This window comes from Condylura cristata, unplaced genomic scaffold, assembly GCF_000260355.1.
Source record: "Condylura cristata isolate star-nosed mole 26May11 unplaced genomic scaffold, ConCri1.0 scaffold00032, whole genome shotgun sequence".
In the NCBI taxonomy this organism is placed as follows: Eukaryota; Metazoa; Chordata; class Mammalia; order Eulipotyphla; family Talpidae; genus Condylura; species Condylura cristata.
In genome coordinates, this window is record NW_004567133.1 from 4,273,900 (window position 1) to 4,292,645 (window position 18,746).

At 40.7% G+C, this 18,746-nt stretch overlaps 1 protein-coding gene across 1 annotated transcript in view; it reads left to right on the forward strand.

Moving 5' to 3' along the window:
• Window positions 1-18,746, forward strand: part of ARPC1A (actin related protein 2/3 complex, subunit 1A, 41kDa) — a 26,744-nt gene extending 7,998 nt beyond the window's left edge. The window contains exons 3-10 of the mRNA XM_004691946.2: window positions 232-336; window positions 7,305-7,527; window positions 8,272-8,379; window positions 10,371-10,583; window positions 14,511-14,586; window positions 14,806-14,999; window positions 17,095-17,185; window positions 18,361-18,746. Coding sequence (XP_004692003.1) covers window positions 232-336; window positions 7,305-7,527; window positions 8,272-8,379; window positions 10,371-10,583; window positions 14,511-14,586; window positions 14,806-14,999; window positions 17,095-17,185; window positions 18,361-18,399 — 1,049 coding nt within the window. The 3' untranslated portion in view covers window positions 18,400-18,746. The remainder of the gene's footprint in view (window positions 1-231; window positions 337-7,304; window positions 7,528-8,271; window positions 8,380-10,370; window positions 10,584-14,510; window positions 14,587-14,805; window positions 15,000-17,094; window positions 17,186-18,360) is intronic.

The following is an 18,746-nucleotide window of genomic DNA, read 5'->3' on the forward strand; positions in this document are numbered from 1 at the left end:
CCACGCCATGTGGTCACCTCCGGGGCAGGCGGGAATCGAACTCATGAGGAAATGGCTTTAGCCTCTCAGTGCAGTGCTTTAACTCGCTGCGCCACCAGGGAGGGCCAGGAATCATTTTTTAAAAACAGCTTTCCTATTTCTTTGATCTGTTATTAAAATACCAGATGTAGTATTTCCTGTGTGTGTGTGTCTGACTGTTTTGAGTGTTAACTACTCGACTTTTTTCTTCAGAGATTGCTCTCAGCCCCAACAATCATGAAGTCCACATCTATAAGAAGAATGGGAGCCAGTGGGTGAAAGCTCATGAACTCAAGGAGCATAATGGACACATCACAGGTAGATATCCATAAGCTAATTATTAGGGTGTTTTCAAATTTAGTGCTTTTCTTTTTAACTAAACAGCCTAAAATAGGTTTGCTATAATGCATTTTTTTAAAGGTTTATTTATTTATGCATACAATTGCTGGGATGTAGGCCAGAGGTGTGGGGGGTGAGAGGATTCTCCAGAGACAGTAGGAAGCAGAACAAGAAGATCCACTGAAATACACTGCTGAGGGGAGCAGCAGGCAAGACAGGAGAGGTCTGCTGCTCCATGTGGGTCACCTCCCTGGCTGGGGATATAACTAATGCTGCAGTGGCCTCCAATAGCTTCATAGTGCTGAGACTTAACCCTTGGAGCCACCATGGAGGTCCATGCTATAATATTTAAAGACATGCAGCATTTCCTGAGTTTTATTTATGAAAGTTGAGAAAATATAATTGTGATCTCATTTTTTAATCACTACCTTTTAGCTTAGCTAATACACAGTGCTCTACTGGTGTTAATGGAAAGCACTGAACCTATACTGAGAACTAAAATTTGTGAAGTAGGAGATAAGATGTTGAAAGTGAAAACTAGTCAGTATGTCAGCTGTGTGATTGTAAGCCAAGCTGTGTTCCCAAATGATGAAAGAACACAGTGTCTTCCAGAAGTTTCCTGCATCTTGTTTAGGGGGCGAGTAAGATCCTTGAAAAAGACAGTGACATAAGGAGCACCCATATCCCCACAACCCAGAATTAACTATCCTTTCTCTGTGCCAAAATACTTAGGAAATGAAGATACAATAAGAAATACTATTTCAGATCATGTAAAGTCTCCTTTCACCATACTCTTGTCCAGAATGCAGTTTGTAATTTGGTAATTGTAATTGGTACGGCATTGTCCCAGTCCAGTTTTCATTCTTAAACACACATGTATTTATATTTGTAAGCAATCTATAGTACTGTTGGCTAATATTTTTAAATGCTGTGTAAATGGCATCATATAAATAATTTCCTACAGCTTGCTTTTGCATTCCACATTGTTTCTGAGCTCTATAAATGTTGCTATGTCCAAATTTTTTTCCTTTGAACTATTATTTAGCATTTCATACCTCTTTCATTCTTTCATTTACTCTTTTCTTCATTTTAGGTCTATTAGATTGTTTTTTGTTGTTCTTTTTTTTTTTTTTTTACATTGAAGTGCTAAATCAAGCATCCCTGTGCAGATCTCTTTGTAATGTATGTGACTTGTAGTCACCACTGAGGCATGTACATCTTCAGCTTTGCTTAGCACCATCATATTTTCTTTAACCTACCCATCCTGTTTGAAGGTACTATTTTCCTACTTCTACACATACTTGGTTACTGTCAGACTGTCTGATGTGTGAAAGGGAATACCGCTATCAATGAATAAATGGAATAGAGGTGACAAGCAGAATACTACTGAGTTCCATTAAACAAGTATTATATAAAGAAGGAGGAATAAGAGGTTTTATTAAAACAGAGAATTTTTGCAGTGTTTTTCAGAATTTAAGCCCTGGTGTCAAGAGAGTATATTGTTATGTGGTTAATATCTGCTATTTTTAAAAAAGATTTATTCTATCTTATTTATGCATACAAGAACTGGGATGTAGGCCAGAGGTGCAGGGGGTGAAAGGATTCACCAGAGACAGAGTGGGGGGCAGAACAGTCAGATCTACTGAAATACACTACTGAGGGGAGCAGCAGGTGAGACAGGAGAGGCCTTCTGTGTCATGTGGGCTAGCTCCCTGGCTGTGGATTGAACTCACACCATAGTGGCTTACAATAGCTTGGTATCGTTGAGACTTTAATCCCTGCACCACTAAGGAGGGCCCACATCGGCTTTTTTTTTTTTTTAATTTTATAATATACATCTGGCTATTTTTAAGAATAGATACTCACTTATTCTGCTCAGAAAGCACTCTTTTCCTTGATCATTACTCTTATAGTTTTTTCTTCTATTTTCTGGCAGAGTTGACTCAAATTCTTGCTTTAAACATTTTGACTTAGAACATCAAAACTTACTCTCCATAACTTTTTGGTTACAAATTTCACACTGCAGTGTTGGATTTTTCTCTCTCCTCAGTGACTTAACTGGGCAACAGAAGCACCAATAATGACTTTTTTGGGGACTCTGAAATTTTACCTCTACTCCCCTAACACACCGATTAATATTAAAATGTCTTTTTCCTAAATCAGAGGGAAAAAAATATAGCCTATTTTGACCTCCTGCACCCTTTATATTGATTCCCAGCAAAATCTTGTCACCATTCTTTGTTGTTTTTGCCAGTGATTTGTGTGGGGTGTTAGTGAGCACTGGGAACCAACTGACTGACTTACAGAGCCAGTGCCAAAGAACTAATTTCTATTTTTGTTTCTATACTTTCCCACGGCCTTGTTTCTATTAGACTTGGCCTATTTTAAGTGCTTTGCAAGTGGCCTTACAATCTAAAAATAAGAACACTCATATGTTAAATTGGAATTTAAACATTAGGAAATACTTTTAATGAGAAAGGGCTAAGATGAAAGACCCAAAAAATAACCTCAAATATGATATGATGCGCCCTTTTCCACCCCGTTTCCCTTTTGGAATCATTTGATCTGGGGCCTGTTTTCTGTCAAAATGTTCAAATGACTTTTTTTTTTAAGATTTGAAAAACTGTTATTGGAAACATCTAAATATAACTGACAGAAGACCAAGGATAGAACTTATTTTCTCAGAAAGGTGGTAATGGCAGGGGAAAAAAGTATCTTCTGAAGCCTTCTTAGAAGAAAAGACTTGTCAGTACTGCAGAGAAAAGGAAAGAATATGGCAAATATCCAAGGGGTATCAGAGTTCTGTTTTTGTTTTTTTTCCCCTGAGTATTCTTTTGTATTAAAGGTTAATCACTGTCTCCTTTGAAAAGACATTTTAGTGTGGACAGGTTAAACAGACAAGAAAAATAGTGTAGTGAGCCCCTCTATAATCCGCCACCCTGATTCAACACTACAAACTCACACTCAGTCTTGTTCTCAACTCCCTTTCTACCCTTTCCTGTACTGTTTTGAAGTATACCCCACCATTGTTCTATTTCAGTTTATCTCTAAAATATGAGGACTTTTTGATAATTCAGTAATTTTTTTTTAATATCAGAGTCACTGTTATTATCTTTTAAAGATTTATTTATGCATACAAGAACTGGAGTGTACGCCAGAGGTACAGGGTTTGAATCTTTATCATAGACAGAGTGGGGAGCAGAACAGGCGGATCCACCAAAATCTACTACCAAGGGGAGCAGCCGGAGAAACAAGTGGTCTGCTGTGCCTTGTGGGCCAACTCCATGGCCAGGATCCAAGCCATGCCACAGTGGCCTGATGATAACTTAATAGCACTGAGACTTCAATCCCTGCAGTACTAGGGAGGCCCTATAACCCTGTGTTAATTGGGATCTGAATCAGTATACACCTGACTGGTTCAGATCTCTTTTTAAGTCTTTTTGTTCCCATTCTGATTATACAATTCCTTCTTTTTTTTCCTCTGTAATTGTTAGGAAAATTAAGAAATCGGGTTATTTGGCCTATACTGTTTCACAAGGCCTGGATTTTCCTGATTGCAGGCCATTGTGTTATATATATTCCTATGTTCTCTATATTTTCTATAAAATTGCTAGTTGAAGTTCGGTGCTATTAAGTTCTTTTATCAAGGAGACACATAATAGCTATTGTTTTTCTTTGATGTTGACCACTGTCATTGTTGACGACCAGTGACCAGATCCATTAAGTGAGTCATAGTTGCAGTGTGGTAATACTCTAAATCTATCATTTCTTCTCCATTAGCTAGAATACATTTATAAAAGAGAAATTTTCTCCTATTTGGTTACCCTGAGGTATAGTTAATAAAGGAAAGATAGAATAACTGCTTGATTTCCCTTTTGCATTAAAATCTTCTGATGGCAGGAAAAAAAATTATTAGGAAGAGATGAAAATTTGTCTCTACTGAATATTTGGGTTTTTTTTTTAAAGATTTATTTGTGCATACAAGAACTAAGGTACAGTCCAGAGGTTTTAGAGGGTAAGAGGATTCACTAGAGGCAGAATGGGGATTGGAACAGGCTGATTGACTGAAATCCACTGCTGAGGGGGACAGTAGGCAGGACGGAAAGGTTTACCATGCCATGTGGGTCAGCTCCCTGGCCGGGGATTGAACTCTATCTAGCTTTATAGTGCTGTGCTTTAACCCATTGCACCACCAGGGAGAACCCCTTTCTTTCTTTCTTTTTTATATATAACAACTAAATGTCTTACAAGAGTATAGCTAGTGTGGTCTAAGATTTTGAGGCTAAGACATGATTTTATAGCTTCTTTATTCAAATGAAAGAGTAAAACTATAAAACCAAGCAGAAAGCAGTTCCTTATATTTTTCTTAGAGTAAGGATCTTGGTGTGTTTGTTTGTTTGTTTGTTTGTTTGTTTGTTTGTTTGTTTGTTTGTTTTTTTAAGCACTTCATGCTTAAGTAAGGATATCTGGAGTTTTAAATGTTTAATATGAGTGGTTGTCAAGGGATGAGTGCCAAAATCACATTGTCAAAGTCATTCCAAAAATCACAGAGCTTTCTCTTTACAAGACCATGTCTGGATATTAGAAGGGATAAATTCTGCAAACTTAACAGCTTAAACCAAAATACATTTATTATCTTTCGGTTTCTCTGAGTCGAGAGTCTGGACCTGACTTGTCTAGTATCTCTTCTCAGGGCCTCATAAGCTATAATTAAGGTGTCAACCAAGGAACGACCTACTTGCAAGCTTCCCTCAGGTTATTGGTGGTTGATTTTATTTCCTTTTAGCTGTAAGAGTCGTGGCACTAGCTGCTTCAAGGCCTGCAACAGAGAAAGAACATGTTGGTTGTAGGAGTGGAGGGCTATACTCTTATGTACTCTCATTTACTAATCATATCTGATCATTTTAAGCATCCTGTTGGTAGAATTTACAGGTCCTGTCCACACCTACAAGAAGAAACTCACATAAAGACCCGAACACCAGCAGAGGGTCTGCTCACCATAAAAGTTTCTCAAAGATTTGCTTTCAAGTTTTATGAATTAGATGGTCATAAAAAGGACCTCCCTGGGGATGTGGAGAAAAAGGAACTCTCCTGCACTGCTCGTGGGAATGAAAACTAGTACAACCACTATGGGAAACTGTTTGGAGGTTCCTCAAACTGCTAAACATGGAGCTTCCATATGACCCAACAATCCCACTCCTAGCTATCTACCCAAAAGACACAAAAACACTGATCCAAAAAGATACCTGCACCCCCATGTTTATTGCTGCTTTATTTACAATTGGAAAGCCATGGAAACAACCCAGATGCCCACAAATGGATGACTGGATTAAAAAGATGTGGTGTATGTACACAATAGAATATTATTCAGCAACCAAAAAAAAAAAATGCCTTTTGCAGCATCATGGATGGAGCTGGAAGGGATCATGCTTAGTGAAATTAGCCAGAAAGAGAAAATACAGGATGGTTTCACTCATAGCAGAAGTATAATGGACCAGGCAAGAAAATAATAATAATGATAATGAACAACTATATACCAGAGATATTTTATGGGGTTGGAGTGGGGGATGGAATTAAAAACAGTGGGGGGAGGGAAATGCACTGGACTATGGTGATGGTACATGGGTGATTTGGTGATGGGAAGCCCACGGGGATTACAACTGAGAGGAAAAATGCACAAAATGATGTAAAAATAAAATATTATTTTAAAAGGGGGGGCCTCCCTGGGATACAAGGGGTTAAAGCACAACACTATGCGGCTGTCTGCAGCCACTGCAGCATTAGTTCTATTCCCAATCCCAGAGGTGACCCACATGGCACAGCAGACCTCTCCTGTCTTTCTCACTGCTCCCCTCAGCAGTGTATTTAAGTCCATCCACCTGTTCTGCTCGCTGCTCTGTCTCTGGTAAAGCCTCTCACCCCTCCCCCACATCTATGCCTGTACCCCAGTTCTTGTCTGCATAAATAAATAAATCTTAAAAAAAAAAAAAAAGAATGGGAGCAGGGCTTGATTCACTTTCTGCATGTCCCTTTGTGATGCTTCATAACAAAGTGTGGCTATTGCTTTAGTAATTAAAGATAGTATTTATGGGGCCCTCCCTGGTGGTGCAGCGGGTTAAAGCACAGCATCATGAAGCTAATTGCAGCCATTTCAGCAGGAGTTCAATCCCCAGCCAAGCTGTTGACCCACACTGCATGGCAGACTTCTCTGTCTTGGCCACTTCTCCCCTCAGCATTGTACTTTATCAGTCTGCCTGTTCTGCTCCCCACTCTGTCTCTGGTGAATCCTCTCACTGTCCCAGCACCTCCAGTTCTCTATGCATAAATAAATCTTAAAAAAAAAAAGAAAGAAAGAATTTAGGGCCTCCCTGGTGGTGCAGGAGTTAGTCTCAGCACTGTCAAGCTATTTGCCAACCACAAAGGCATGAGTTTGATCCCCAGCCAAGGAGCTATAACCCACATGACAGAGCAAACCTCTCCTGTTTCACCTGCTGCTCCCCTTAGCAGTGTATTTCAATACATCCAACTGTTCTGCTCCCCACTCTGTGTCTGGTGAATCCTTTAACTCCTCCCTGTTGCCCCCCCCCCCCAGCCTCTGGCCTAAACACCAATTCTTGTATGCATAAATAAATAAAAGATACATTTTTTAAAAATAAAGATAGAATTTAAAGTCTTGTAAATAAGACTGCAAATCTATCTTGTAATGAATGGATTTAAAATAAAAATATACGTCACTAAAATATACACCCATTTTTTTTTCCTTTTAATGGTACAAATAATTGAACTGACAATTCCTGTAAGGTGAATGAATGAAGAAAGTCTTCATAATTCATGATCACTCAGATCTATGACTAATGCAAATGTTGACTTACAGTCTTTGTTTTCTGTGCCAGAGCCCACCCTGCACCGTATCATTTTACTTGCTTACAAGCTCATCTTACTTGCAGGTATTGACTGGGCTCCCAAGAGTGACCGCATTGTCACTTGCGGGGCAGACCGCAATGCCTATGTCTGGAGTCAGAAAGATGGTGTCTGGAAGCCAACCCTGGTGATTTTGAGAATTAATCGTGCTGCAACGTTTGTCAAGTGGTCCCCATTGGAGAACAAATTTGCTGTGGGAAGTGGAGCACGACTCATTTCTGTTTGTTACTTCGAGTCTGAAAATGACTGGTAAGCAACTTCTGAAGACTTCATTTCTCTGGAGCTATACATTTGCATTGCAGTGTTCCTGGTGACTTCTTGAGGCACTGGTTGAATGCTTTTTTTGTTCAGTATGAAATTTATCAGCTATCAAAAACCAGAACATGATTGGTTTTTAAATAGTAGCTTGCAAGCAGAAATTGCATTTTTTAAAAAAGATTTATTTATGCATACAGTACTGGGGTATGGGCCAGAGATGCAGGGTCGGTGAGAGGATTCACTAGAGACAGAGTGGGGAGCAGAACAGGCAGATTGACGAGGGGAACAGTACACTGATAAGGGAAGCAACCGGTGAGATAGGAGAGGTCTGCTTTGCCATGTGGATCAACTCCCTGTCTCTCATAGCAGGAGTATAACGGAACAGGCGAGAAAATAACAATGATGAACCACTGTATACCAGAGGCATTTTGTGGGGGTGAAGTGGGGAATGGGATCAAAAACAGAGTGAGGAGGGAAGTGCACTGGACTATGGTAATGGCACATGGGTGATTTCATGATGGGAAACCCAAGGGGATTACAACTGAGATGGGAAAATACACAAAAATATGTAAAAATAAACTATTATAAAATTTTTTTAGAAAGCCTTTTCTCTGACTGGAGACCTATAGCTGCGTAAGAACCATGACTGGACATTTTCTTCTGGCACATTTGTAGTTATTTGGGGACTATTGCTTGATGTACTGATGAGCTAAAATGAACTTTCTCCTTTTGTAGGTGGGTAAGCAAGCACATAAAAAAGCCAATTCGCTCCACAGTGCTCAGCTTGGATTGGCACCCTAACAATGTTTTGCTGGCAGCAGGATCATGTGACTTCAAATGCAGGTGGGTACAAATGAGGATTGGTAGATTTGAGCTTTCCTCTGTTCATTTTTCAAAAGATACTTAGTTATAAGTTTCCTTTTCTTTGTAAGGCACTAGGTTAGGCACCACAGGGGACTCAGATATGAAAGGAGTTTGTGATTTAGAAAAGGAGCTACTAATGCAAGAACATGAATTGCTAAGGGAGACAGACATGCACTTGGCAGTACAGAGAAGGCAGATGCAGGGTGGGGGCCAGGGTGTTCTTCCTAAGTTGAACACCTATGGTGTGGGTGAAGGTGCAGTGTCCCCACTCCCTTGACCATGGTGTTATTTCTTGTTTTGCAACTGAGACAGCAAACTCAGCAGATTCTAGAATGAAACCAGAACTGAACAGTGTACTGCTGAGCTGCTATTGTGCCTTTCCTTTTCATTTAAAGCGTTTGATTTTTTATTAGCATGAGACTAAAAGAAACACAGCTATTTTGCTGAGAGCTTTAAGGATCATGCCATGTAATTGCTTTTTTAAAGTTTTTTTTTTAGCTAGAAGCTTTTTCCCCCCATAGTCAAAAGAAAATCAAATAAATGCCTTTTTTTCATATTGACTCTCTGGTAAGTGAAGGCTAGGATGCACTTTTCAGTAGGCCATGTACAGAGTTTCCAGAAAACGTGGCTTGTGCTGGCTAGTGATTTGTATCCAAGAATCCTCAAAGGTTTTGTTATTTTGTTTTGCTTTTTGGAAGATGTTTGGGGGATTTTGGAGAGCACTCCAAAAAAAAGATTGGTTTTTCTACTTAAGAACCAGAGTAATGGTTAAGATACGTGGACAGTCTGTAGATTGTTTTCATATTCAGGAGTCTTGTTGTTTGTGATGTGTTTTCCAGAGTCATTCTAGCTCCTTTAGAGATGGAACTAAGTGCTACTTACCCTCACCATCTGACTTATCAGATTGTGTCTGAAAGTCTGGTTTGTTAACATTATTTCCAGAAATAAACTTTACCTTGACTTGTGGTCCATTGGGTTGAAGCCTGTTCCATTCACACACTCAAGTCCAAGCTGAGAACCAGTTCTCTCCCGGCTTCTCATGACTAAAGCGTGGCCACCAGGATGCTGATGTGAAGCAGAGCGTCTCAGAGGTCACATCATCTGATAGATATGTGATTGTGCCCTTCACCTCTCCAGTGCCCTGCCAGTGGAGCTGCTGCTGCTATTGTCATTTTAAGGAGAAATGTTTAGGGAGTTTTAGCTTCAGACAGTTTTGATGAGAAGATGTACAAATGAGGTGTACAAAGTAGAAACCATATTGGAGGGCCAAAGGGAAACTAAAAGCATAGATTCCCTATTGTTCTTTATCCTGCTTCCCTACTCTGGGTCAAATCATCCTCATGCATAGCTTCATGGAATTCAAGAACAAGATTGATGACACCAGCATGTACAGGATCAACCTTCACCCCAGACTATATATGACACAAGGGTGGGACAGTGGGCCTGAGTTGAACCCAGGCCTCTACCTGACAGCACAGAGAACCTGCCCATTTTTTCTTACTGATGTACATTGGCTTTCTCATTGAATGTCCCTCTTTTTTTTTAAATAGGTTAATAGCACTGGTTTGTTGCAGGGTGGCAAATAGTTAAGTAGGGAAGAATGTAGTGCTGTCTATCAAGGTTATGCATGAGCAAGGGAGTGAAGGGACAGCCACTCCTCCACCAAAATGTGCATTTATTTGGGGGGAGGACCTCTTGTGTTACCTCTGGAACTATGCTCCCAGAGTAGTGCCTGACAGTCTGGCCATCGTGAATATCTGTCTCTGTAGGTTAACGTTTACCTATCTGGATTCTCCTGTAGGAACCATTCCCTGACTTAAGAGGTTTGTGTATCTGAATTTAGTAGGACTTAGTAGCTGCCTGTGATGATTTCTGTATATAAATATATGGTTTTTTTTTTTTTTTGGTTTTTTTTTTTGGTTTGTTTGTTTTTTTCATTTTTCTCTCTCTCCTTGCTCCTTAAATCACAGAGTGTTTTCTGCCTACATTAAAGAAGTGGATGAAAAGCCAGCCAGTACACCCTGGGGCAGCAAGATGCCTTTTGGTCAGCTGATGTCAGAGTTCGGTGGCAGTGGCACTGGTGGTTGGGTGCATGGGGTTAGCTTCTCCGCCAGTGGCAGCCGCCTGGCTTGGGTCAGCCATGACAGCACTGTGTCTGTTGCTGATGCCTCAAAAAATGTGCAGTGAGTATTTGCCTTTTTGTTTGGAATTATGGAGTGGGGTATTATCTTTCACCAGTTGATCTAACTCTGCCTTTCCTGGGGTTTAATTGTAGGATGCAAGTTTAAAATCCTCACTCAGAACTGCAAGGTGGCCTTTATACCTACACACATTTAGATTGTCCGTTTAGGAAAACTTTAAAGAGATACCATTTCCGGAAACAATCCCTTTTTTTTTTTTTTTTTATAAGATTTACTTTATTTATGCATACAAGAGCTGGGGTGTAGGCCAGAGGTGCAGGTAGTAAAAGGATTCACCAGAGACAGAATGGAGAACAGAACAGGCAGATCTACTGAAATAAACTGCTATGGGAAGCAATAGGTGAGACAGAAGAGGTCTGCTGTGTCATGTGGGTTAGCTCCCTGGTCAGGGATCAAACTCATGTTGCAGTGGCTGCTGGTAGCTTCAGAGTACTGAGACTTATTAACCCCTTTCACCATCAAGGAGGCACCTCCAGAAGCAATTTTTTTTTTCTTACATCAGTCTTCATTAAAAAAAATTACTTATTTCTGCATACAGACCTGGGGTAAGACCAGAGGTACAGGACAGTGAGAGGCTTCACCAGAGACAGAGCGGGGAACAGAACAGGCAGATTGACAAAGTGCACTGCTGATGGGAGCAGCAAGTAAGATAGGAGAGGTCTTGTACCATGTAGGTCACCTCCTGAGCTGGGGATCGAACTCATGAAGCGGCTCTCTTCTCAGTGCTGTGTTTTAACCTATTGCGCCACCAGAGAGGGCCCTCATTCTTCATTTTTGTACAGTGTTTGCTTTTTCATCTGTTGTAGTCCCAGTGGAATTCCTACCACCAATTTACTCCTCTACTATCACCATAGTCCCTTGTGCTCTCCCCACCCCTGTTTTGATCCTGCTTCCTCTCCCTCTGCAGAATGTCTGGTTTATAGTTGCCTGTTGATTTTGATTTTTACTTTATTATTATTACTATTTTTTCCTGATCCTTTACATTCCTCCTAAAAGTGAAGCCATCCATTTCACTCATAGCAGGAGTATAATGGACCAGGCGAGAAAATAACAAGAATAATGAACAACCATATACCAGAGACATTTTGTGGGGGTGGAATGGGGAATGGGGTCAAAAACAGGGGGGTAGGGAGGGAAGTACACGGGATTATGGTGATGGCACACGGGTGACTTGGTGATGGGAAACCCGTGGGCATTACAATTGAGGTGGGGAAAAAAAATGTACAAAAAAAAAATTGATGTAAAAATAAACTGTTATTAAAAAAAAAAAAAGTGAAGCCATCCAGTATTTTTTTTCCTCTCTGGCTTATTTCACTGAGTATGATCCCTTCCAGCTCTGTCTATGTTGCCGCAAATAGCTGAGTTTGTCTTTTTTGATTACTGAGTAATATTCCATTGTCTATGTGTATCACATTTTCTTGATCCAGTCATCTATTTTTGGGCATCTGGGTTGCTTCTATAATTTACTTATGCTGCAGTAAACATAGGGGTGCAGGTGACCTTTTGAAAAATGTTTTTGTGTCCTTTGGGTAAATACCTAGGAGTAGATCACATGGACACTCACTTTTAGCTTTCCATAGTGGTTGAACCAGTTTGCATTCCCACCAGTAGTATGGGAGTTTCTTTTTCTCCATATCCTTGCCAAAATTTTGGTTGCTAGTTTTTTTAATATATGCCATTCTCAAATCTAGTGTGAGATGGTACTTCATTATGGTTTTGATTTGCATTTCCCTTTTCCCTGATTGCAAGGTGAATGTGAACATTTTTTCATATGCCTGTTGGCCATTTACATTTCTTTGAAAAAGTGTCTTTTTAGCTCTTCTGCCCATTTTTTGACTGGCTTGTTCACTTTGTATTGTCAAGTTTCATCAGCTCCTTGTACTTTTTGTTCAGTCCCTTATTCTTTAATCCATTTTTTTATAAGTTTAACTTTTTTTCTTTTTTTTAAGATTTATTTATGTATGCATATAGAACTGGGGTACAAGCCACAGGTTCAGGGGCAGTGAGAGGATTCACCAGAGACATAGTGCGGAGCAGAACAGGCAGATAAATGAAGTACACTGCTGAGGGGAGCAGCGGGCAAGTCAGGAGAGGTCTGCCACGCCTTGTGGATCACTTCTCCAGCGGGAGATCAAGCTCGCACTGAAGCTGCTGAGGTTCGCTTGCAGTGCTGCGTCCTAACCCCTGCGCCACCAGGAAGGGCCTCTTTAATGCATTTTGAGTCGGTTTTTGTGCATGGTGTGAGTACGTGGTCCAGCTTCATTTTTTTTTTGGAATCTTTCTCTTACGAATCTTGTTTTTTTTTCCTTGTGACCTTTTCCTTTAGCAGCTAAAAGTAACCTACCTTTAAAGTAAAACTAACTTAACATTTGTGTGCCAAGAATCCATCTGATGCTTTTTATTGCAGTGCTGAGCAAGTGACATTTCAGAGAGAACAGTACTTTCCTTACTAGATTGTTTTCAATTTTTTATGCTTTTTTAAACCTCTCTCCATCATAAATGATAGTTTTTAGATTTCTCTCAATATACATAAATCTTTTTCATCTTCAACAAAAAATGGGATTATGGTGTATATTTTACAGTCATTTGCCTATTGTCATTCAATATTTTGATGTCATATTGATTTTACTGCAGTGCATAATAAGCTTTTAACATGTCTACTCTCATATTTATTTATATTTGGCTTTTCCAGTCCTGCATGTCATATTATGTCCTCCATCTTTATCTTCAAACATAAATATTTCATATAATAAGAGCCAGGGGTGTTACAGTAATACCTAGAGAGTTAAGAAGAGGTGTTAGGCTTTTAATCCAGTACCAAATTATTGGGGGAAGGAAGGGGATATCCTGAAACACAGTTAATTTAAAAAATGCATTACCGGCCCTCCCTGGTGGCGCAGCGGGTTAAAGCACAGCACTGAGAATCTAAAGCCGCTTCCTCATGAGTTCAATTCCCGCCTGTCCGGAGGTGACCACATGGCGCGGCAGACCTCTCCTGACCCGCCCGCTGCTCCCCTCAGCAGTGTACTTCGTTGATCTGCCTGTTCTGCTCCCCACTCTGTCTCTGGTGAATCCTCTCACCGCCCCTGAGCCTCTGGCCTGTACCCCAGTTCTGTATGTACAAATAAAATCTTTAAAAAAAATAAAATGCATTACCTTTTACATAAAATTATGGGATCATAATTAATCACTGAGTGTGTTTGCCTGCCCTATCTTTGTGACCTCTTGTCCAGGTGCTGTGGCAGACAACCACTAAGCATACATATGTGCACACATACACACACAGCCCACTAGAGTGTGAGTGCCTGACTGGCTAAAATTGTCTTGCTTATTCATCTTAATGGCCCTAACTCTTAACACAGTACAAATACCTGGCAGAGGGAAGAAAATAGGTAGTATTCTGTTAATAAATGTGGCATTCCACTCTGCTGCTAAAGACCTACTGTGAGCACAGGTAAGGAGAGACATTTAATCCTCAGCAACAGTGAATATAAGAACTGTGGTTGGGCAGAGAAATGAGAAGCTCTTTAAGCTGAAGTGATTCAGGAAAATGTCATGAAAGTGATCAAATTAGAGCTAAACTTCAAAGGAGAGGCTTGGAACAAGGATAGAGATGGGAAAGAACAGAGACCCACTGGGGCCCATGCTGTAGACCAGTTTCTCATGAATGGGAGGACTTTGGGTGGGTGGGGCTCCAGGGAGCCAGGTGCCTTTGATTTGCAGGTCACCTCAGGGCTGTCTTATGCTTGAGATTCCTGAAAATATAGGACATAGGCCTCCTTTTAGCATTGTATTGGTTTCTACTGCCAGATTCTCTGTGAGAATGGGTCCTTTGTCATCTGCTATGCCTAGTAAGTAAGAAGCTGTATGGTCATGCCACCTCTGTTAAACAAGTGTTCTTGTGTTTAGGGTCTCAACTCTGAAAACAGAGTTCCTGCCCCTCCTGAGCGTATCATTTGTCTCGGAGAACAGCGTTGTGGCTGCTGTAAGTATTTCTCTTCATCTTTCCTTGTGGTAAACTGTATTTAATTCTCTAGAACAAAAACAATGTGTGCTCTATGACTTTATGCCCTGGCACAAAGTAGAACAGCCTTTGAGAAGAAATAGCCTCTCAGAGTAAGAGATGCCTGTAGTGGGGACAGGCTGCTAAGGGGTGATGGGCCAGCAGATACCCTGCAGGGGCTGACTGATAATCTTATTTCAGGGCCATGATTGCTGTCCAATGCTCTTTAATTATGATGACCGTGGCTGCTTGACATTCGTCTCCAAGCTAGACATTCCAAAACAGAGCATCCAACGTAACATGTCTGCCATGGAACGCTTCCGCAACATGGACAAGAGGGCCACAACTGAGGACCGCAATACAGCCTTGGAGACGCTGCACCAGAATAGCATCACGTAGGCGCCACCCTGCCACTGGAGTCCCCTGGACTGGGTTCTAATTCCCTAGATGCCACCTATAGCCAGGACCCTGATGATTGGTAGAGAAGTGACCGAGAAGCCCTTCTTCCCCTCTTTGTACACTGTGGGCCCAGATGTCCCTTCAGGAACCAGAGCTGTGAAAAATCTGTAGATTGCCAACTGTGGGCTCTTCTTTCCAACTAATAATAATTGTGAACCACCCCAACTAGTCATTCTGTCTTTTGGGGTGCAGATAATACAAAGCTTCACACAGAAGGAATGCAGATTTTCTGTGGACTTGGGAGCTGGTGTGGTCTCAGTGTAACCTCTTCCTGGGGCTTGCATCCTCAGAAACTTGATCAAGAACAAAATGGAAACTTTTCCAATGTCATATTCCTCTGATAGTGAACACATGACAAGAAGTATAGTTACATCCTGTTTGGAAAGGTAATTCTAGCTATCATTTCAACCATGGATTTCAAGTAACAAATATAAGTAAGATCACTTAGAGGAACAATTTCTTAGCATCATTATGACAAAGCTGAGGAGTTTCTTGACTTCAAAATTAGGCACGTGTAATTATGTAAACAGTAAAACTGTTTCGCACTAAAGCTTGATATTTTTTTTTTAATCTAGAGGAGAAATGCAGTATATTCTTGACATTTGAAGTCATTGTGTTCAGGATTTTTCCATGCCATAGGATTTTCTCTTTTCTGCTAGATCTTTTGTGATGAGATGCTTTCACTGTGGTGATATAATGGCAGGAGTAAAGGAAACCTCTCAACTTTCTCTCTGAAAGAATTATTAAACGCAGGTTGTGCTTTTCTTCATGCTCAGTGGGAAGGGCTGCTGGTCATAAAGTAGGTTGAAAATGTCTGTACTCTTGAATAATAATTTGAAGGCATAGCTGAACTACTTCCTATCTACTCTTGAATGACTTTGAAAGTTCTTGTGACTTTTCTTCAGTTTCTCTGCAGATTCTGTATCAGAAAGGAAAGAGCTCTCATTGCTTTTTTGAGGCTTTTAAGTTAAAAATAAAATGACAGACCCTTGCAGATTGGCATGTTTACTTTTATTTGCAAACACTTAAATTCTCATTGTTCTAGAGGAAAGAGTCAGCCAGCTTTTTCCCTCCTTGGTTTATCCAGTTTGTTTATTTATTTATTTTTCTTTATTGAAGACTTGGCCAGCTTTTCCTGCAAGGAACCAGATAGTAAATAATTTAGGCTCTGAGGTGCTGTACACTCTTTATCACAGCTACTCAGTTTAGCGCTTTCAGCACAAAAGCAGCCATGGATATTATGTACATAAGGGAACATGTACTTATTTCAGTAAAGCTTTGTGGAGTTTTGATTTTCACGTCATGAAGTAATAATCTTTGAAATGTTTTCCACCCATTTAAAATTGGAAAAGCTATTCTTAGTTCACAGGCTATAGAGAAACAGGCAACTGGCTACAATTTGCCATCAGAAGATGGCTCTAGATATTTCAAAGTAGAAAGAAATACTGTCTGAGGTATGGAATTGATTTTCTTCAAAGTTTCTCAGGTATACTAAGAAGGGTTGTTTCATTGTCTTTTTCTCTCTTTGCTTGGTGTGGCATGTCTTGACTGTTGCTAACGTTTATAACATTCAATGCAGAGAGCACACTTGGCCTTAGACTTCTGCTGTCTTGGAAGGTTGTTTCTTTTTTTTTTTTTTTTGTATTGAGCCACTGGATTTCAGTCATGCTTTATCATGCCTTTAGTTTAAAAAAATTGTTCATTTCAGTCATGGCTGTGGTGCTACACACGCCCTGCTGCCCAGTGTCCTCGCTGTGTGGCCTGCTGGTCCTGGTTCTCCACAACAGTCTTCTAATGCAGGCTCCTAGCAATCACCTTTTGTCAGTTTTACCTTTGTTGGACATCCAATAATATGCATCTGCATATTATTATCCTGGGTCAGATTGCCATGGCCTAATATTGAAGAACAATGTAATATTTGAGAGTTGATGGACAGTTCATTTCCTTAAAATGACCTTGCATTATTAGACAGGAAGGTTGGGCTCACTTCTGCCACTTACAGTCCCTTGTTTGTTTGTTTGTTTGTTTCAGTCAAGTGTCTATTTATGAGGTGGACAAGCAAGACTGTCGCAAATTTTGCACTACTGGCATCGATGGAGCCATGACAATTTGGGATTTTAAGGTATTTTCTACCTTTTAGAATACATCTTGGTATCAAAACTCTCCCTGTGAGAAGAATGTTTCTCACTTCTCAGAACTAAGTGTTAGACCCAGTGCACATTAAAAACATAGGCCATTAAAGTAGTTGTTTTTAAAACCTAAAGTCACTGAGGCCTCCCTGTTTGTGCAGGGGTTAGTCTCTGTGCTATCAAGCTATCCTAGCCTCTGCAGCATGAGTTTGGTCCTTGGCCCACATAGTGCAGCAGACCTCTCCTGTCCTGTCTCACCTGCTGCTCCCCTCAGCAATGTACTTCAGTAGATCTGCCTGTTCAGCTCCCCATTCTGTCTGGTGAATCCCTTCTCTCTCACACACACATATGTACGTACGTACGTGTACACACACACACACACACACACACCATCTCTGACCTAGACCCCAGTTCTTGTATGCATAAATAAATAAAATAAATCTTAAAAAAATAACAAACACTAAAATTAACAGGAAAAGTCACACTTTCTCAATGAATCTGAATTCATACTTCTAGATGCCTGTTTACTGATTGAAGAAAACTCAAATTGTTTTTTGTAGCAGACTATGTTGGACCCAAGTCTGGGTTTAACTCTTTGGGGAAACAGTCTTCTGTGCTGTGTTCCTGCTTTACCCCTTCATCTGCTTTATGTCTTGTGTAATTGCTCCACTAGCAGCTAGTACTCCCCTCATTTGTTGATCTTTCAGATCAAACCCCTCTCTTCCCTTCTGTGGATGTACAGACTTGAAACCCCCAGTGCCTTTTTCTCTAATCCATACCCTGTTGAGCACCTGTTTTATGTTTTGCACTAGACTCTGCTGTGTGACTTCAAAAAAATAGGAGCCTGCCATCAGGACCTAGAAGGGCAAGGGACATGCACAGATGGCTCTCATTAGTAAGGACAAGGGATACAGCTAGGAAGAATGTGCCCAAAACAGGAGTATGGGCGAGGGACAAAGGAGCACAGGGCCTGCAGGGCCACCTGTTCTGGATAACCTACGGGGCCGCGCCCTGGGACAGCAAGTCTCAGGGAAGGGAGGAGAGCCAGGTTTGGGGGGTGTTGGGTCTGCACTTAAGCCCAGGAGGAGGGGGCATAGTATAGTGCAAGGGGAAACCCTAGAGTGGACGGTCCTCAGTAACGATGGGTGTTCTCCCCTCCATTTTCAAGACCTTAGAGTCTTCTATCCAGGGCCTTCGGATAATGTGAAGCTGAGTGAGCCTCGGGATCAGCGTAACAAACTGACAGCCGTCACTGACAGCGGCCCACCATTTGCATGATGGTGAGCAGACCAGCCACAAGGAAACACTGAAGACATATCTCGCGAATAATGTTTGTGTGTTTTGTTTGAATATAATTGGTGTAAGTGTTGGTTTTTTTAAAAGCAGCAGTGATTTGGATTTTGTTTTGTTTCTTGTTTGTGCTTTTTCATTCCATTCTTGACCAAAGCTTCTCTTTAAGTAGTTAATTATGGAAAATTGTCACACTAACTTAAAGGAAAAGGTGAGAAGATATGTAAATTGCTAAAAAAAATGAAATAAAAATACTGAATGTGA